Source organism: Monodelphis domestica, chromosome 8, assembly GCF_027887165.1.
Source record: "Monodelphis domestica isolate mMonDom1 chromosome 8, mMonDom1.pri, whole genome shotgun sequence".
NCBI lineage: Eukaryota > Metazoa > Chordata > Mammalia > Didelphimorphia > Didelphidae > Monodelphis > Monodelphis domestica.
This window is the reverse complement of record NC_077234.1, coordinates 179,081,453-179,100,846: the sequence shown is the minus strand read 5'-3', so window position 1 is coordinate 179,100,846 and position 19,394 is coordinate 179,081,453. Positions and strand designations below refer to the sequence as shown.

The 19,394-nt window shown below is 36.1% G+C and overlaps 1 protein-coding gene and 1 long non-coding RNA gene across 12 annotated transcripts in view; one reads left to right on the top strand and one right to left on the bottom strand.

The window, feature by feature from the left end:
* Positions 1-6,289: 6,289 nt before the first annotated feature.
* LOC103092160 (uncharacterized) lies at positions 6,290-10,887 on the bottom strand. 2 transcript variants are annotated; one of them, XR_471349.3, is made up of 3 exons: positions 10,686-10,887; positions 8,386-8,462; positions 6,290-6,527 (listed from the first exon to the last, which is right to left on the bottom strand). It is a non-coding gene; the product is annotated as an uncharacterized LOC103092160 (long non-coding RNA). The 2 variants fall into 2 exon arrangements; XR_471348.2 differs by lacking the exon at positions 10,686-10,887 and adding an exon at positions 9,208-9,379.
* Positions 8,911-19,394, top strand: part of LOC103106332 (probable E3 ubiquitin-protein ligase TRIML1) — a 33,671-nt gene continuing 23,187 nt past the window's right edge. For 3 of the 10 annotated variants that reach the window (XR_008914206.1, XR_008914207.1, XR_008914205.1), the window contains exons 1-2: positions 8,912-9,362; positions 14,064-14,186. Coding sequence is in view for 4 of the 10 variants with exons in the window: in XM_056808300.1 (XP_056664278.1) it covers positions 16,560-17,966 (1,407 nt within the window). In the remaining 6 variants the exon portion in view is untranslated. Of the gene's footprint in view, positions 9,363-9,489; positions 9,936-12,968; positions 13,301-14,063; positions 19,376-19,394 lie in introns of those variants that run through there. The other 7 variants (XM_056808300.1, XM_056808304.1, XM_056808305.1 and 4 more) reach the window with 7 other exon arrangements.

The window sequence follows — 19,394 nt, the reverse complement described above, 5'->3', positions numbered from 1 at the left end:
TATTGCCAGAAAGAAAGAAAAAATGAAAAAAGAAGAGGCACACTGAAACATCCTTTTTTAGTGCACAGACAACAATGGAAAGTGTATTTTAGAAGAAAACAGATTAACCAGTTTTGAAAGTACAATGTTGAAATTAATACTTTTTTTTTTTAAAGCAAGCTATAATACATTAGCAGTAAAATAGGATGATCAGCTGGGAATGACTTAATTGTTCTCAGGAATGCAAGGATTCAGGAACCTTCAAGAGATTCAAGACTAAAAAGGCTGTCCACTCCCGCAGAAGGAACTGATGAAGTCTGAGTGCAGATGGAAGCATGCTGTTCTTCACCTTATTTCCTCCATGAATTTTCCTCTAGTGTAAGCAATATGTGTCTTCTTTTATAACATGATGAATATGGAAATATGTATTATATAATAACACACGTACAACCTATATCATATTCTCTGCTGTCTTGGGGATGGGAGAGCAGTAAGACAGAAAGAACATAGATCACAAAATGTCAGGAAATGACTACTGAAAATTGTACTGACATGTAATCTGGAAAAAAATTAAATTTAAAAGTAATATATAATTAGAACAGCTAGGTAGATGAAGCACCAGGCTGAAGTTGAGAGGACCTGGGTTCAAATCTGTCCTTTCTTGTGTGAAGGAAGTTATTTAGGGAGCCTTGATCATGAGGACAGAGTCTAAACCCTGGCATCTCCTGGTGCCCCCATGAGCCCTGGAGGGAGATGTGAATGGGATTTAAAATGTGATCTCCGGAGGGAGAGGAGCTCCTGACTAGGGGCATGATCTATGTCAAGCTACTGGGCTGCAGGGATTAGGGGAAGGGGGGAGGCAGGTTTTAGTCAGCCAAATCTCTCTCTTCTTTCTCATTTTATTAATAAATGCTTATAACTCTGATCAGACCTCTAAAACAACTGAGGCAGAACATTTTGTAACCAAATACCCTATATTGGATTAATTTATAAACTTAAAGCATGTGTGATTGGATACGGTTACTTAGAGTCAATAGATGGTACGTACCCATTTTACATGAGAACAAATGAGAACAATGAATCCAAGAGTCTTTTTTTTTTTATTTTGATAGCAGTCAGAGTAGTTAGCAATACTTTCCAGTCTGAATTCCTCCAGTGCACTGAAAATTCTTTACATACACCTTGTCTCCTGGGTGTAGATTTGCATTATGATTTTTCACTAAAGGGAAGGGAACAGACTGAAATAATTAGCATCAATAAGACATTGGGGTCTGAAAAAGGAGTAAACTTCAGCTCCGGACTTCTTGAGGTCCTTTTTTCCCCTCCCTGGTGCAACCAGAAATCCTGATTTCTTTGGCCATACCTCTGGCCACTTCCTAGTCATCCCTCTGGGGTCCCCCACAGTGACTACAGGTTCCTTGAGGAACATTATGTTTGGGCTTGTACTTTACCTCATTAGAATTATTACCACTGCCAGAGGTACTATTATCCCTCCGACTTCTGTTCCTATTTTCCTGATTCTTTTCTTCCCCTACAATTCACAGCTATATGGACTTGCTTACTGCAAAAATAGCATTGTTTGACTCTGTCAACTCTCTGCTAAGGTCCTTACCATTTCTCTCAAAAGGGTATATCTTCAATTGCATTTGTTAAGACAGGGCTAAAATAGCTGTCTCATTTTCCTTGTTCTGTCCTTTCTTCTTCAAATCCCCTTTTTCAGCTCTTTCCAAGTCCTCCTCACAGCCTTCAAAAACATACTGCTGTTCTTTTTGATTGCTCTATGTCTATACTGAACCAGTCTGGACAATTCTACTGAAAATATTCTCTAAGTTCTGGGAAAGAGTAGTTTACAAAATGGTTTTTTATAACCTGAGAATCTGTCTGTTTCAAAATATCCTTCCAAGATATCTAGTTCCTAATTCTACAATCCTATCATAAAAATGGGTTGCCCTTTCATTTTTTTCCTGGTTAATATATTCAAATTTTACCTAGTTTTCTGGTCTTGAGGAGCAAACCTTCATATTCCTTAATAAAGTTCCTTGGGATTATCTGCTCCTATAGCTATCTTTAACTCCTTTAGTGCCTTATAGTCAAATGAACCCTATCTAGATGATGAGAAAACTCATTTTGACCAAGATTTATAGAAATTATTTACTTCCTTGTCATCTGTGACTCGAGGGAACATTCTTATCTTCCCATTAAATCAATCATCTATACCTGTGATGGTGAACCTATGGAATGGGTGCCAGAGAGGGCACACAGAATGCTCGATGTAAGCATATGGAATGTACCCACCCTCCAATCCCCCAGTTTGTTACTAGAAAGACAGAGGTACTCAGGTGGAGCTGCTCTCCTCCCTCTCTCCACATTCCCTGATGACATTTTTTTCCCATCCTCTGCCCCTCTGCCCAGAAACCAATGGGAATGCACAGGGGGTAAGGTGAGTAGCTCACCAGTGGCAGAACTGGAGGGGAGCAGAGTGCCTGGGCCACACACCCTTCCCCTGTCTATACTCACTTAGAACATTTCTCACTTCATCCACCCTTCCACCCAGCAGCCCAATGGGAGTGCTTCCTCCTTCCCCTGTGTGGGGTAAGGGCAGGACAAGGCACAACATGTTATCTCTAAAAGGTTTGTCAACACTGCTCTATACAAAAGATATTCTCTTGGAATTCATTTAGGAATCTTTTTTAGGATCCCAGTAGTATTTTTCATTATCTAAAACAAAAATTCCCCATAACGGGAAAAACTAAAAAATCCCAAATTTGGTTTTGTAGGACTCACCCTCTATATGTCACACTCTAAAGACTTAACTTTAAATTCATTTCTAAAGAAAAATCTACCTTCTTCCTCAAACTACCATGTGGTCTCTCTGACAACCCTAAGTACTGGCTAATTTAAAGTAAAAATTATGGAATTAAAAGGGAAAGTTATCATTTATCCTCTCACATCACTCTGATCCCTCCATTTCTGGAGCTGAGCTAAAAAAGCTTTCCACTTGGAGGGAACAGAGTGGGCTGTAATAGGGGACTGAATCTTGACCTAACGTTAGACTATTTTCTCTCCCTCTTTACTAATAATGCTTATAAATCTAGTAATAAGTCTCTAGATGAATTTTTACTTATAACAGAATGCTAGGCCTGAAGTCAGAAAACTCATCACCCTGAGTTCAAATTTAGCATCAGACAAATGTGACCCATAACCAGTCATTTAACCTTCCCTATTTCAGCTTCCTCATCTGTAAAATGAACTGGAGGAGGAAATGGCAAACCACTTTGATATCTTTGTCAAGAAAATGCCAAACAGTGTCACAAAGGCTCAGATACCACTGATCAACAAAACAATAAATCAGAAAATTTCATTATAGAAAAAATATTGGTCTGTGTAATTATTCTGAATAATAATTTTTGAAGTTCTTATTTTTATTTTTGGTAGCACGTTCCAAATAAATACTTGATAAAGAAATATTTCAATTCCATTACCTGAATCTTGAATTCTGCAAATGTCTTATGCATATTGTGCATATTGTCTTATGCATATTGTATATTGTGTAACTAATCTGTTACCCTAAAAACTATGATCCCCTGGCAAAACTACAATTCCCAGAACCCCACTCATTTCCTGTCATTATGTGCTCACTTAGACAGAATATAAATTGGGTGGAGGTCCATCTCTCTCTTTCCTTCCTATTGCAGCTTTGGTGGAGCAGGCTTTTTGAGTTGGTAGAAAAAACTTAGTCATGTGATTCTATTTTGTTAGATAATAAACTTTATCAAAAACAATACCTGAAGTATTGCACATTAATTTAAATCCTATAATATCATTTCTCATAACTTTTAAAAAATATATTAGTCTTCCTGTGACTTACTTTCATGAGTATTGATATTGAATTAAATTTGTGGCTATGAAAAGCAAGAAGATGATTATCTTTATCAGTCATACCTCATCACTCAACAGAAGCTACACCTCTCTAGTTATCAATAATCTTTTGATTGCCAAATCTAATGGGTCTTTCTCAATACTCTTCCTTCTTATATTCTCTGCAGTATTTGAAAATGATGCTTTTTTTCCTTTTACCAGTTTTGGTTTTCCTTCTTCATGTCTGAATACTGGATCATCATCCTTAGCACCCTAACTGTGGATGCACCCCAAGGCTTTATTGTAGTACTACTATGTTTTTCTCTTCTATCTTTCAATCAGTTCATCAGGTCCTGTTGATTCAATGATTCATTTAAAAAGTATTTATTAAGAACTTTACTGTGAGGTGCATATAGGCAGCTCAGTGGATAGAGAACCAGAGATAGTTTAGAGTTGGAAGACTCTGACTTCAAGCTCTCAGATACTTCTTAGCTGTGTGACCCTGGGCAAGTCACATAGCCCTATTTTCCTAGCCCTTACCCTTTCGACTTAGAGTTATTACTAAGACAGAAAGAGTTAAAAAAAACTCATTGAGTAATTTCTGGGTATACAAAGAAAAGGGGGAAAGTCCCCACCCTAAATGAGATAACATTCTAATGTAAATATAACAATGAATATACAAGATACCAAGTAGAAGGAATAGAAGCTTAATGGAAACTCACAGGCAACTAAGTGGGAGGACAGGAAAGGGGGAAGAAAGGACTAGGAAATGTCTTGTGAAGAAAGTAGAATTTGTGCTGCAACTTGAAGCAATTAAAAAATCCAGGGAAGTTAAAGAGTAAAAGATGTGAACATTAAATTTAACTCTCCCTTGATTGTGAAAATGAAAATAATTAACTCTCTCCTGATTGTGAAGATTAAATTGTAACCCCTGCCTATTTTTAGACTTAATCACCAAAAGTGTAAATACCCTACTTAAAAGTTGAGTAGGAAGATCTGCTCATTTTTAGATTTAATCAGCAAAGGTGTAAACACCCCATTCACATTTGAGTGGGGGAGGTGACTCACATGTGCAATATTGGGTGATGAATCAGAATCGACTGACTGCCTCCTGGCCAGTCCTAAAGTAGGGCTTCAACTGTTATTGGTAGATGTAGAATTAGAGGAAGGCACAGGAAGTGACACAAGGGAAAGTGTCTTTAAAAGGGAGTAACAACATCCTGAGTGCAGTTCTACTGGCAGTTCTTTATTCTTTGAAATGGAGGCTAGTGAAGAATGTGCTGACTGGACCTGAGACCCTGTTTCTTGGTGAGACTGTTCTAAAATATCTTCCTTTGAACTGACATGTGGTGGTGAGTAAAAAAGATGACTCAACTGCTGGATTTTTCTGAAGAGACTTCCCCAGGTCCTTGGCTTTGCCAAAGCCTAAGGACCAACTCTCCCTGCTCGGGGCCAGGAGTAAGTTACTTAATGCTTAAGTTAGATATCTTACTCTATCCTCTCTCTGATTTTCTTACTTCACTCTTTCTAAGTTTTATAAATAAATTATAAATAAATCTCTTTGGAATAAATTAAGTTCCTGGCAACCACACTTTTAAATTATCCAGTCCAACCCTTTTAAAAATAACCCCCTTTTCCCCTTACAAAAACAAAGCAAAACAAACAAACCAAGCCTGAAAGGATGCTACATGATGGATACCAAGAGAAAAGAATAGTGTGAATTCTTGAAACCAATTACCCTACACCTCAAAAAACCAACCCCAAACAATATTTACAATGTCCAAAATAGATCTTGCTTTCATTCTCCCACAAACTCATCATCTAAACCTTCTTAGTTTTGTTAAATGCCTCACCATCTTTCTAATCACTCAGGGTGTAACCTCAGTATTTTTCTTAATGTCTCACTTTAGTTGAATTAATTGCTGAATTTCATTGTTCATATTTCTACAAAATCTCATAAATATTTCTTTTTCTCTTCATTTACACAACCAGGATAGTTCAGGCCTATTTTCCCATCTTATCATTACAATTGTAAAGATGTGTTAATATTTATCCCAACATCAAATTCTTCCATATTCTAGTCCATCCTCCAATCAGGAAGCAAAATGACTTTTTGAAAGTGTTTATCTGACCATGCCACTCCTCTATTCAATTAATTTTTATGTTTCCTATACCCTCACTGAATGAGGAATAGCTATTGTTTAAATCAATGAGAGATTTTCAATAATTGTTGATTAGTATGGGTACTACCTAAGACATTCACATTCTCACAATTCATGCATAAAGGACATTATTATAATCTCTAATGAAGTTTCATTCTATCATAAAATGATAGAAATTTTAGGAATCTTAATGAATACAATCTAGCCTTAGACTTATAGTACGGTATAATCTTTTCCAAGTTTCTTATTAATTATACTATAACACAAAATAATGGGAGAAAGGCTGTCAATGATGTGATGAACCAATACTGTCATTATTATATCCAGTGACACTGATTTTCTGCTCTTACAAAATCAGTAGTCTTATTTATCTGCTTGTCAAATGGGGGAGGGGGTGGCTTTGGTCATACTCTTTCCATGTCATACAATGCAATCAATCAAACCATATTCACTTCACCGTTTTGGACACAGTTCAAAAATCAGCATCAGGTATCCACATATGCTTCATAGAAGTCCAGAATTTTAAATCTAAAAAGAATATCAGAGATTATCTATCCAATTTTAGGTGAAACAACTGAGGACCAGAGGTATTACAATTTGGTGAAGAGAGTAGAATTTGTAATTAGCTAGAACTTTAATTTCTGGATCCTAGTTCAATGATCTCGGCCCCACACTCTCTGCAAAGACCTCTGAATTTATCACTTGCCTATGTTGTCTTGTAATTATTCTTAGGTTACCTTTACCTGCATAATATCCCTGAACCCTTTACTCTACTATGGTGGTTCTTACACAGTCTCTCAATAAGAGACACATTTCTTAACTTTGAAATCTCTTGTCTCTAACCATCTAGTTTTTACCTCAAGTCCCTGTAATAGCTCCTTATAAACAAAGGGGACCCTGGTGGGGAGCTGAGTTTTCTGGGCCATCAACAGTGGAGAAAGGAAGAAAAATTTCTAAGATGTGTTCCTTTTCCCTTGTTGGACTCATGGTTCAAAGGAATCAAAGAGTTGGAAATGAACATTTAGTACACATCCATGGAGAAGAGGAAATAAAAAGTGGGGCTAAAACCCAGGAATCAGCACCATAGCTCTACTTTGAGTGACATGCAGGAGTATGTGTTATCTGAGCTGGTTTTGCTTTTCAGCTTAGAATTTTCATTTCTACTGTCTTCTATTCCAATTAACTTTTGCAGACTTATCCATACAGCAACCATGCTCATTGGAGTGCTTAAAAAATACTACTTAGGGATGATGACATTAAATACTTTATTCATATATATATATATATATATATATATATATATATATATATATATATATATATCAACTTGAACACTACATGTGTGTATTAAACTGGCTTACAAAGAAAATGGAAAATGGAATGAAGTTATATTGGAATACTAACTGCTTGACGATTTTAAAATTCATTTCTTTGTCTTTGATGTTTTTGTTTTGTTTTTGCCTTCCAGTTACCATTGGCCTAAAGACATGTATCAAAGAAACCTGGTATGTTACCAGAAATCAATATCTGTAAATGCTTCTTTTAACCTAAATATTTTGTGGCAATATTGAGATAATGAAGTGCTCCACATAAGAAATATCTTTTGAAAAAATGAAATCTCCCCCTCCTTCTAAGTGACAATCATTTAATTTTAACCAAATTTAATGGAAATCTTTGCAAAATGCATAATATGCTTTTTTGCCTTTACAAGCAGAGTGTACTGAATATAATTTAGCACTTTTTTGATGACTCAGAGTCATCATTCAAGATATGTTGGCATACTATATTTCAATATTAACCAAGAAATGTGGTAATGTTTGGGTGGAATAGAAGTAGGGATGGAACAAGCATTATTATATGCCCAGTATGTGCCAGGTTTTGTGTTAAGCACTTTACAAATCATTTCATTTGATCTTCACAGCAACTAAAAGGGAGGTGCAATTATTACTCCAATTTTACAGATGAGGACACTGAGGCAAACAGAGGGGTAAGTGATTTTCCCATGGTTATTCAGCTCATTTCTGAGGGCAGATTTGAAGTTCCCATTCTCTATTCACTGTACCACTTACACTGTTAGTGAAACTAATACTTTGGTAACAGTATAAAAAAATATCTTTCTCCATAAAGAACTTATGATATAGTTGATTATAAACAAGTTTATACATATACTGGGTGTCCAAAATTTCTTAGTGCTACTACACTAATATGTAGTACACTTAGGTGAACTCAGTTGTTAAATTTTCCGAGTGAGTATTTATACTCCGGAAAATGGCAAATGCTACAAATCAGGATTTGAATTGTTATTGTATTAATTGTGTAGGTTTAATGAAGTAAGGGAGGAGCATGTGAATAATTCAGAATAAACTGGAAAGAGTATTATGCTTACCCTTTTTTTGAGAGGCAGTTGTTAAACATTTCCAGTTCACAATTGGTGCACCATAGAGAGGAGAATAATATGAAACACTGGAAAGACAGAATTGAGGCAAGTTTGTAAAGGGCTTCAAAAGCTCAACAGAGGAAATTTATTTGATTCTTGAGGCAATAGAGAATCACTGGTATTTCTTGTTAAGGAAATGATATGGTCAGTCTTTATCATTCTGGCATGTTACAATTGAAATTAAGGTGAACTGTGGCTCAAAATTCCAAGTATAATCAATTTATTAACAAAGCCTTAATTTGCAAAAGAAGTTCTCAAACCAAACAAAACAGTCTCAGCTTCCTCAACTAACTAAGTTTCCAAAAGAGGGAAGAAAGATCATTTTTATAGACAAAAGGAAGAGTATCTAAAAAATGAAAGGAATATCACAAATGAAGAAAACAATATGATTGGTTACAAAGTCAGAAGTATCATAGATATGAGGGACTATATGATTGGCTGGAAATTTGGAATGCAGGGCTAGCAACAATTCCTCCTTCCATTTTGTTTCTATGGTAGTGTCCACCTGGATGATTAGTTAGTGATACCAGACAAGACTTTTCTTGAAGGACAGACAGTATTACAGATAACAGACCAGATTTCTTGGCATCCATTTGCATCTTTGAAGGATAGAAGATTTCTTTGACACAAGAATAGAACAGTGATTATCAGGAAACCATAAACTTAATTGAGAGGAAAAAATGAGTGATTTATAGGAAACCTGAACTTCCAAACTTAACTTAAAAATACATGAAATGTGACTTAGATATTTAAACAAAATGGCATACATACTAAAATCAATTACAGAATAGAATCAATCTGATTTTCTCAATTTTCAGGCAGGACGAAGGAAAGTGGAGGACGAAGTAAAATTAGGCAGCTAGATGGTGAAGCCAGCCTGGAATCAGGAAGACATGAGTTCAAATCCAGCCTTGGACACTTACTAGGTATATGATCTCATTTACTTTACTTCTATTTGCTTCCATTTTCTCATCTGTAAAAGGGAGGTAATAATAGCACCTCCTAAGGTTATTGTGAGGATTAAATGAGATAATAATTGTAAAGTGCTTAGCACATTGCCCAGCACATAGTAGGTGCTGTATAAATGTTAACTATTATTATTATTATAATTGTTATTGTAGTAGGCAGTGACTTGAAGCCATGATAGACCAATTATGAATAAAGTTCATTAATCTGGGTGAGAAGTAATGAAGGGCTGGATATGAGTACTAGGACATGAATGACCACAAAGAGTCTATAGAATAGTGAGCAAAATCACCTGACAAATAAGGAAAATGTGTATTGGACATTATTGGGAAAAAATTAATGAGGTCAAGTGTAATGACATTATAGAGAGCCTTCAAAGCCATTACATTGGCTAAAATACTAACATTTTGGCCTGTTTTGATGCTATTGAAAATAGAGAAGCGATGTGACATTGTGGAAAAAAAAATTGGATTTGGCACCTGATGACCTGAATTCAAATCTTGGCTTTGCCATTATCTACCATTACAACCTTGGTATGTCATTCAATTACCCTAGGCTTTGGTTTCCTCAACAGTAAAATACAGGTATAGTCTATATTATCTTGACATTTCCTTCCATAATTAAATCTATGATCCTATAAGGATCCATTAAATATTTTTGAGTGTAAATGTGACATGAAAAAAATGGTATTTAAGGCAGCAGCATGAAAAATGGATTGAAGGAGAGCAGAAAGTCAAGAAAAGAGGTATGAGACATTTTATAGTAATATATACAGAAATTGACAAGTTCCTGATACAAAAATGAAAAAGGAAGGATTTGAGAGACGTAACAAATCAGGAGCACCGCAGTTCAAATCTGGTTTTAGATACTCACTAGGCAAGTCACTTAACCTCTGTCTTACTTGCTTTCTTGTGTCTATAAATTGGGGATAACAATAGAACCTATCTCTAAAGGTTTTTTTGTGAACTTCTAAAAAGACAGTAAATGTAAGGTATTCTGAAAAAATTTAAAGTTCTATATAAATATCTATTAGTAGTATTAATACTAATTATAGTCCTAGTAGTAGCACCAGTAATTGAACCCTGATCTCTAACTCTAAAATCAATATGCTTCCCAATATATCATGCTGTTCCTTTAATGTTAAGACTTTAAAATAATGACAGCTAATTTATGTTTAAATAAGAATCTTCTGAAAAAATAAAGTGTCCCTGTTGGATACCAAAATAAAAGATAACCGAATAATGGAAATTCATCTAGAACAAAACTGAAATGAACACTTTTACCTTTGAATGGAGAAGTTGGCTGAAAGTCACCCTACTAAATAGAGTCATTGGGTGGGAAACCAACTGAAATCCTATGAGACCAGTTGAGTAATAGTTGACTGTGTTGTTTGTTTTGTCTACAGTCATTTAGAGAGACTTCAAAGCTAGCTTGGCTTCAGTGAGGTATGCCCTGTTAAATTTACTACTTTTCTTAGATTGTTCTGTTGTCCTTCTAAGTTAAAACAAATAGAAACCCTCAGTTCCATTCATCCAAGAATCACTATTGTTAAAGAAAGCAAAACATAACATTTCTAGGCAACCAATTTTAAAAAGAATTTTTAAAATTTCTTGTTAGCCAGACATGTGCCTGACACACTCTTTTGATTTTTGCAAAAGCTACATCTTTTTGTTTGCTTAAAATAGCTTGATACACCTTTCAGTAATACATTGATTTCAGTAATATATTGATGATTGTGGCAAATCCATATGAAATGTAAGCTTTCTTCCCTGGCTGACTACCTTTCTTGCTCTTCTATCTACTTAGTAGCTAAGACCTAAACATCTGGATGGCTATGCTTGCATAACCAAGAAAAGGAGAGTCCCTTGACTCCTATTGAATTCACACTAAGATTATAATATCACCAAGATGAAAACTCCTCTGATCTGTACTCTCTCCTTTTCTACGTATTCTATAGAGATATAGCCCCCATTTCTTTAGCCCAATATTAAAAGGAGGAACAGAAATGATAAAGGACAAATTCCATGTAGATCTTCACAATATCTTTCTCATAAACTTGGTGGTGAAGTGGATAGATCATTGGATTTTGAGTCAGGAAGAATGAATACTATGTGTATAATTCTGAGCAAATCACTCAACCTTTCAGAAACTCAGTTATTTAGTATTCCTCATGCAGTAACATTCCATGTTCAAAACTGTTGCACTGTCTGCCCTTGTGCCTAGAATAGACTTCCTCTTCATCTCTTCCTCTTATCTCCAGCTTCCTTCTAGATTAAGCTCAAGTCCCTGGTGCATGGTAGTGCTTAATAAATGAATACATAATTAATAAATGAATGATCATTTGTTTTTAAGAATCAAGTGATTATCTTTGTTAAGAGAGAATATATGAAGTGTTGCAAAGTGAAATGAGCAGAATCAGGAGAATGGTATACATAGTAACAATAATTTATGATAATCAAATGTGAATTTACTATTATCACTGAGGCAAGGATCTAGGATAACTCTAAGAGACTCTTGATGGAAAAGGATATCTACTACCATAGAAATAGCAGATGGAGTCTGAATGCAGATTGAAACATATCATTCTTCACTTTATTTCCTCCACAAATTTTTCTTTAGTGTAAGCAATATGGATCTTGTTTCACAACATGACTAACAGGCAAATATGTGTTATATGATAATGTATTTACAGCCTATATCATATTACCTGCCTTCTTAGGGATGGGGAAGAGGTAGAAGGAAGGGAGAGAAAATGGATTACAAAGTTTCATAAAACAAATATCAAAAATTATACAGACATGATCTAGAGAAAATAACAATTTAAAATAAACCTATTTCTTGATAAGACTAATCCATACGATTCCAGCGTGAATGGGTCCATACACCTGCTTGAATAAATTTAATCAAATTCATTGTGGGAGAGATTTGGTCAGTGTATGAAAAGGAGGAACTATTTGAACCAAAGAGAGAGATTCTAAGAGCCGTGAGGAGAGGGAAAGGACAGTTTTTCTTGAGACTTCTCTCAGTCCTCGAGTAGGTAGGCATATTAATGGCATCTACCCAAGTCCTCTGCTCTGCCAATAGCTCTCTTCAATAACTGCCTTCTCTGCCATAGCTCAGTTTTGTATGATACACTGTATGTACATAGATAACTTGGAAATGACTCCCATATTTTTAATCAATCATTTTCTGTCCAAATCAATAACATCCATTTCCTCCTTGTTGCCATAATTTGATGTTCAGTATGCACAGCTCCTCAAAGCTCTCTGTTTTTTAGATGAAAGGAGTTTAATAAACCAAAGGTCTAATATACTACTTTAATAATGAGACTTCTATTTCTTTTACAAGTATTTGGCCTCTCTTGTTTCTTAAACATTAAACAGAATAGATGTTTGTTGAATTGAATTGGAAAAGCTTTGTAAAAACAAAACCAATATTTAAATTTTTTTTATTATTCTAAAGGGATGAGAGTTCTAACTCTGAAATTAAATATTCTATCTACTAGCAGCAGCTAGGCAGCACAGTGGTTAAGAGTTCTAGAGTCAGACTTAGAAAGACCTGAGTTCAGTTCCTGCCTCAGACATTTACTACCTATGTGGCACTAGACAAGTCACTTATTATCTGTTTGCCTTAGTTTTCTCATCTATAAAAAGAAGATAATAATGCCATCTATCACAAAGAGTTATTGTGAAGATGAAATGATATATATGCAGTGCTTTGTAAACCTTGGAGCCATATGTAAGTGCTGACTATTTAATTTGCTTCATCTCTACTTAAGGATAGGTCAATACTAATCTCTCTGATGCTTAAAAACTGCCCAAAACTATGTTGCTGTGAGAAAACATCTAGACCCTTGAGTCCCAGGATTGATATTAATGACTCCATTGGCAGTCCTGAGGTAACTGGATACTATTACTTTTTTGCTGACAGGGACATCTACAGGTAGGCTACTGCCAGAATGCCATTGTAGAGTAAGGGCTCAACACAATGATCCAAAACTGTTGTGAAGGACTTGGGAGGAAAAATGCTATCCACATCCAGAGAAAGAACTGATAGAGTCTAACTGCAGATTGAGCCACACTTTTAAAACTTTCTTATTCTTGTTTTTTAATTGTTTTTTCTTTTAAGAAACAGTCAATACATAAATGTTTTACATGTATAATCTATATAAAATTGCTTGCCTTCTCAAGAAGGGAGGTAGAGGAAGGGAGGAATGGTTGAGAATTCACATTTGGAAATTAAATTTTAAAAAAGAATTTTGAAAAATTTTTGTCTACATGTAATTGGGAAAAAACTAAAAGAAAAATTAAATCTAAAAAGAAAAAATGATGCTAAAGTCATAATGTAAATAATTATCATAACTGATAAAGTTGAGGTCTCAGTGAGAAACAAGGCAAAAAGATCACAGTAACTTCCAGTATGAGTGATCAAGACAGATAAGTCATCTACAGAAAGAAATGTATTACCAAAGATTTTATTAAATAGGACCCCAACAGAGGAGTTGAGGGTAGGAAATTGAAGCAAGACATTTTTTAAAATAAACTTTTAAAACATGTTTTTATATCTCCCCACACTGTAGATCTTCTCCATCTTCTCAGAGAACTATCACATAAAAAACTTTTCAAAACAATATTCTCATTGTGTCTCCAATTATAAACTAGATCATTTCTACCCAATCCTTATTGGCTGGAAGGACTGAAGGGCAAACAACTCAGGTCAAAAGCCCTTAGGTGTGAGCACCATTGTGAACCTTGAGGCCCATTTTTGTGAAAACAGAAAAAAAGGTAAGAACTCATTCCCATTGAAGAAACTAGAAGCATTTGGGGACATCGGAATTCTAACCTTTGGAGGGAGGACTAAAGGGGAGAAACGATAAAAAGGACACAAAATAACTCAGCTAAAATTTTTTCCTGGTAGAACTTTGAGCAAAGAGCTAGCCTTATCTTTTTTCTGAGTCAAATCTCTGAAAAGACTGGCATCAGAAGTAAGTTTCTCTTGGAGAAAAAATGAAATCTTTATATTTAAAAAAGGCATCTCAATTCAATTAGTGAATCCTAAGTATGAGAGGGAAGAAAAATGAGAGACTAAGGGGAAAAATATTTGGATTGAATGCACATGTTGTTCTTAAGGGAAGGGAATTTGGAAAACAGAGATTATGACTTGAGTTTTTTTGTTTTGTTTTGTTTTTTGCCCAGTTGACATCACCAAACATCGGTAATGTGATTGTCCTGAGGCTTTGAAATGACTGGGTTGTTCCTAAATGACTCAATAAGGCAGGCAAAACTGGAGATCTTTGGTAATACTGATAGGAAGTAAAGAGGCTTTCTTCAAGAGATGGAAATGCTGAATTGTGGGATAAGAAGAAAGGTGAGAATTCAGCCCTATAGTGGAGTGGAAGCACTGTGAAAATGCAGTTCTCATCTTTTGTGAGTGGAGTCAAGGGAGGGCAAACCAAAGGAAGACACAAAACAATCCCCAATAACTCATTCCTAATAGCTTTTGCTGCCAGAGCTCAAAGGTAAGGGTTAGCATCTTTCCTGAGAGGAATATCTGAAAAGGAAGGAACCAGAGGTTTAGGAACATGGATGTAAGACTTAGGTTGAAAACCTTAAGGCAGATCTGACTTCCTCTATCTGCATTCACTACTCACTGAGCCTGACCCAGTGACCATCAATTGTAACTATAGCTTTTGCAAAGAATATCTTCTCAGTTGGAGGAAGGAATCAGATGCAACATAAAACTGCAGAGTGCAGAAGAGTCATCGAATTCAGCAATTTGGTGCCCAGTAGGGAAACTGCAGAATCTGTCCATCACTAGCAAAATGCTCTGACCTCATATGCTGCAAAGCATGGTGGGCCAGACCACCTGTGATCAACATGGAGGAAAAGAGAAACACTTCTGTCAGGAAGACCAGAAACTCCTCTGACACGCCTATTAACTCCAGAGCACAAGGATCATGGAATCCTTCCCTGGAAAATGGCTGCTAACAAGTCCAAGGACAAACTTTAGGAGATAAGAAATATGCTACATTGAAAAATTTTTTTAAATTAAAATTGTCTTTATTTCTCTCCTCAATTTCCTAATGAAGTACTCCTAGATGATTCATCATCCAGAAATAATCAGAAGAGTGCTGTCCAATATGCTAATTGCTATGAGACACTCTCAGTGACAAATGACTGACAATGGTACTGAAAATCAGCCTTTCTATTCATTTGAACTCTTATTGAAGTGTTCGATAAAGTTATGTATGATTATCAAAACCAATGAGAATAAAATCTATTACATTTGGTAGTAAAAACATACAATTGAAGGCTCCTTTTTAATGGTAGATCTGCAAACACCTAAATTGGAGATGAGCTAGAAGGAAAAGCAGAAAAGGAACTCAGGAGAGGATCAAAAGGAGAAAAAAGGGAGATAAAAAATATCAAGTAAAGAAGGATGAAGGAGATGAAAGAATGCTAAATGAATAAATAAATAAATGAATGAAAGGGAGAATAATTCTAATGAATGGAATACAGGCCAGTTGAGTATGGAAAGTTGATGGTAAAGAGTGAGAGACAAGAAAATTTGAGAACTATAGTAGCCTCAAGGTACTTCCAGTGAATCAGGACAGCTAAGACTTCTATAGAAATACATGTATTATGAAAGATTATTTTTAAAAGAAACTAACAAAAGGAGTAGAGATATGAAACTGAGGAAAGATATTAAACTTTTATTACTACCTTCTATTTTGATACCCTTTTATCCCCATGTAGACTTTTCTTTCCCTCTTCTCAGAGACCTGTGACATCAAAGAAGATATTTTAAAACAATATTGATACTATATGTCTCCAATAAAAAACCAGATCATCTCCTCCCTACTGGATTGAAGGGCAAGATATTTATGGTCTAAAATGCCTAGGTGTGAACACCATTGTGACCCTTGAGGCCCATTATTGTGAAAAAGGAAAAAGGTGACAACTCAGCCCTATAGCACTATCAAAACACAGGAGTTCTCACCTTTTGTGGGTGGATTAAACAGAGGGGCTAACAAAAGAAAGCCAAATAAAAAGACAACTCAATACTAATAGATCTTCCTGCCAGAGTTCAAGGGTAAAAACTAGTATTGTCTCTCCTGAGAGGAATATCTGAGAAGGAAGGATCAGAAGCCTAGGAATATGGATGCAAGAGACTTAATTGAAAGCCTCAAGACAGATCTCACTTGCTCTATCTGCCTGAGCTACTTCACAGACCCAGTGACTATCAATTGTGGCCATAGCTTTTGCACAGACTGTCTTCTCAAGTACAGGGAGGGAACAGATGGAACATTCAATTGCCCAGAATGCAGAGGACTTGTAAAAGACAGTGATTTGGTGCCCAACAGGAACTTGCAGAATCTGTCTATCACTGGTAAAATGCTCAGACCTCATTTGCTTCAGAGCATGGTGGGCCTGACCTTATGTGAACAACATGGAGAAAAACAGAAGTACTACTGTGAAGAAGACGAAGTACTCCTCTGTGATAGCTGCTTTTTAGAGTTAGAGCACAAGAATCATACAGTCCTTCCCTTGGAAATGGCTGCTGACAAATGCAAGGACAAGCTCCAGGACACACTGAATCTCATACAACGAAGAGAAGAAGAATTTAAAATTGCATTGCAAAGAATAACAAATAGAGAGGAACTCTGTAAGGAGGATATATATCCTTTGAAGCAATCAGTTACTTCTGAATATGAGAAAATGCATGGTTTCTTATGGGATGAAGAACAGATGCACCTAAATAGACTGGACCGGGAATACAAAGACAACATGATAAGACTGGAGCGCAATAAGGACAGAATTACATCAAAAATTCGAGATCTGGAAACAATGGTATTAGAAGTAGAGGATATTTTGGACAAGGGGCCCTTGGAAATGCTCCAAGATATGAAAGTCATTTTGGAAAAGAATGAGGAGGTACTACTTCAAGAACCAGAGGTTGCTTCCCCTGCCTGGGCCACCAGTCCCATCACTGGTTTGAGAGAGATGCTCATGAATTTCCATAGGGATATAACTCTTGATCCTGATTCAGCCAATCCACATCTCATCCTGTCTGAAGATCTGAAAAGTGTCAAGTATGGAAATGTCCCACAGGACCTTCCTGACAATAGGGAAAGATTTGATTATGCTCTAATTGTATTGGGGACCCAGACCTTCAGCTCAGGGAAACACTATTGGGAAGTGAAGGTAGGAGAAAAGACAGAGTGGGAAGTGGGCATCAGTAAAGAATCAATTAGGAGAAAAGGGAAACTCTCCTCGTTATCTCAGGATGTATGGATCCTAGTAAGCTTCAAATCTGGAAATGATTGGTTCCTGGGAAATTCTCGAGATGGTCTTCATCTGAGCCAACCTATAGACAAAGTGGGCATTTTTCTAGATTATGATAAGGGGCATATAGCATTTTATGATGTCATAGATAAATCCCTAATCTCTAGTCTCTCACACACAGCCTTTGAAGGGCCTCTTCGCCCTTACTTCTCTCCTTGCCGTCCCAATGAAGAAAGTTCCCCTGGGTCACTCATCATTTGCCACAAAAGTGATAAGTAGAAGGTTATCAATTATGCTAATTACCCTAGGAGACTTTCAATGAGAAGTGACTGACAGTGACTTTCTAGTCATATGAACTGATGTTGAAATGGTCAATAAAATTATGTATGATTATCAAACTAATGAGAATAAATTCTATCTTGTTTATCTTTTGTATAAAAAAATTTGAGGGCTGTTTAAGCATCTAAATTGGAGAACCACTGGCAAAAGAGGCAGAAAAGGAACAGGAGAGAAAGTCTGAGGGTAGGTAAAAGGGAGGTAAAAACTTTAAAGTAGAGAAGGATGAAGAGGGAGGTGAAAGAATGCTGAATGAATGGATGAATAAATGAGAGAATGGTTCCCGTGGATGAAATCCTAGGGAAATGGTCATGGAAAGATGATGGCCCTGAGGGAGACACAAGACAAAATAAGGACCACAGCACCCTCAAGGAACTTCCACTGAAGCAGGACAGATAAGACCTCTCAAGAAGTAAACATATTGGGTAAATAAGGCACCCACAGGAGAATTTGGATATATGTTTCCTCTTCTAGAGCTTCTTCTCCACCATCTCAGAGAAGCTGTCACATCAAAGAAGATATAACAATACTGATACTGTCACTGTCTCCAATTAAAAATCAGATCATTTAAATCCAATCTCCACAATCTAGAAGGACTGACGGGAAAAACAACTCTGGTCAAAAGCACTTAGGAATGAATATCATTGTGCAACTTGAGGCTCATTATTGTAAAAAAAGGGGAAAACTAGAATCAATGAAGGAAATCAGAGTTCTCAGCTCTGGAGGGAGGAATAAAGGGAAGAACTTAAAGAGCAAAGGTGCAAAAAGAAGAAAGCAAGAAACTCAATTGAAAAATCTTTTTTTTTTCCTAGTAGAGGACTGAGAAAAGAGCTGGTCACATCTTTTATGAATGGAATATAAAAGAAAAAAAATGAAAAGTAAATTTTTCTTTTAAAAAAGTTAAATTTATATATATAAAGAAATCTCAGTCTAATCAGGGAATCCTAACTGTGAGAGGTAAGAAAAATAAGAGGTTAAGGAGAAAAATGTCTAAATGTAATACATATATTGGTCATGGGGGGAGGCAGTTTGGAGGACAGAGATAATGAATTGGGGTTTTCCTTGCTCTTTTGCCATTTACAAATATCAGAAACAAGATGGTCCTGAGACATATGAAATGAGATAGATAAGGTTGGTTTAACTGAAGATGTTAAGTAATAATAAAAGGAAATAAAGAGGTTTTCTAAGAGATGGTGGTGTTGAATTATGGGATAAGAAGCAAGGTGAGAACTCAGCCCTATAGCAGAGGCTGAAGCACTATCAAAACCTGAGAGTTCTCACCTTTTGTGGGTGGAGTCAAGGGAGGGGCCAACCCTAGACAGACACATAAAAAGACCACAACAACTCAGTCCTAATATCTTTTGCTGCCAG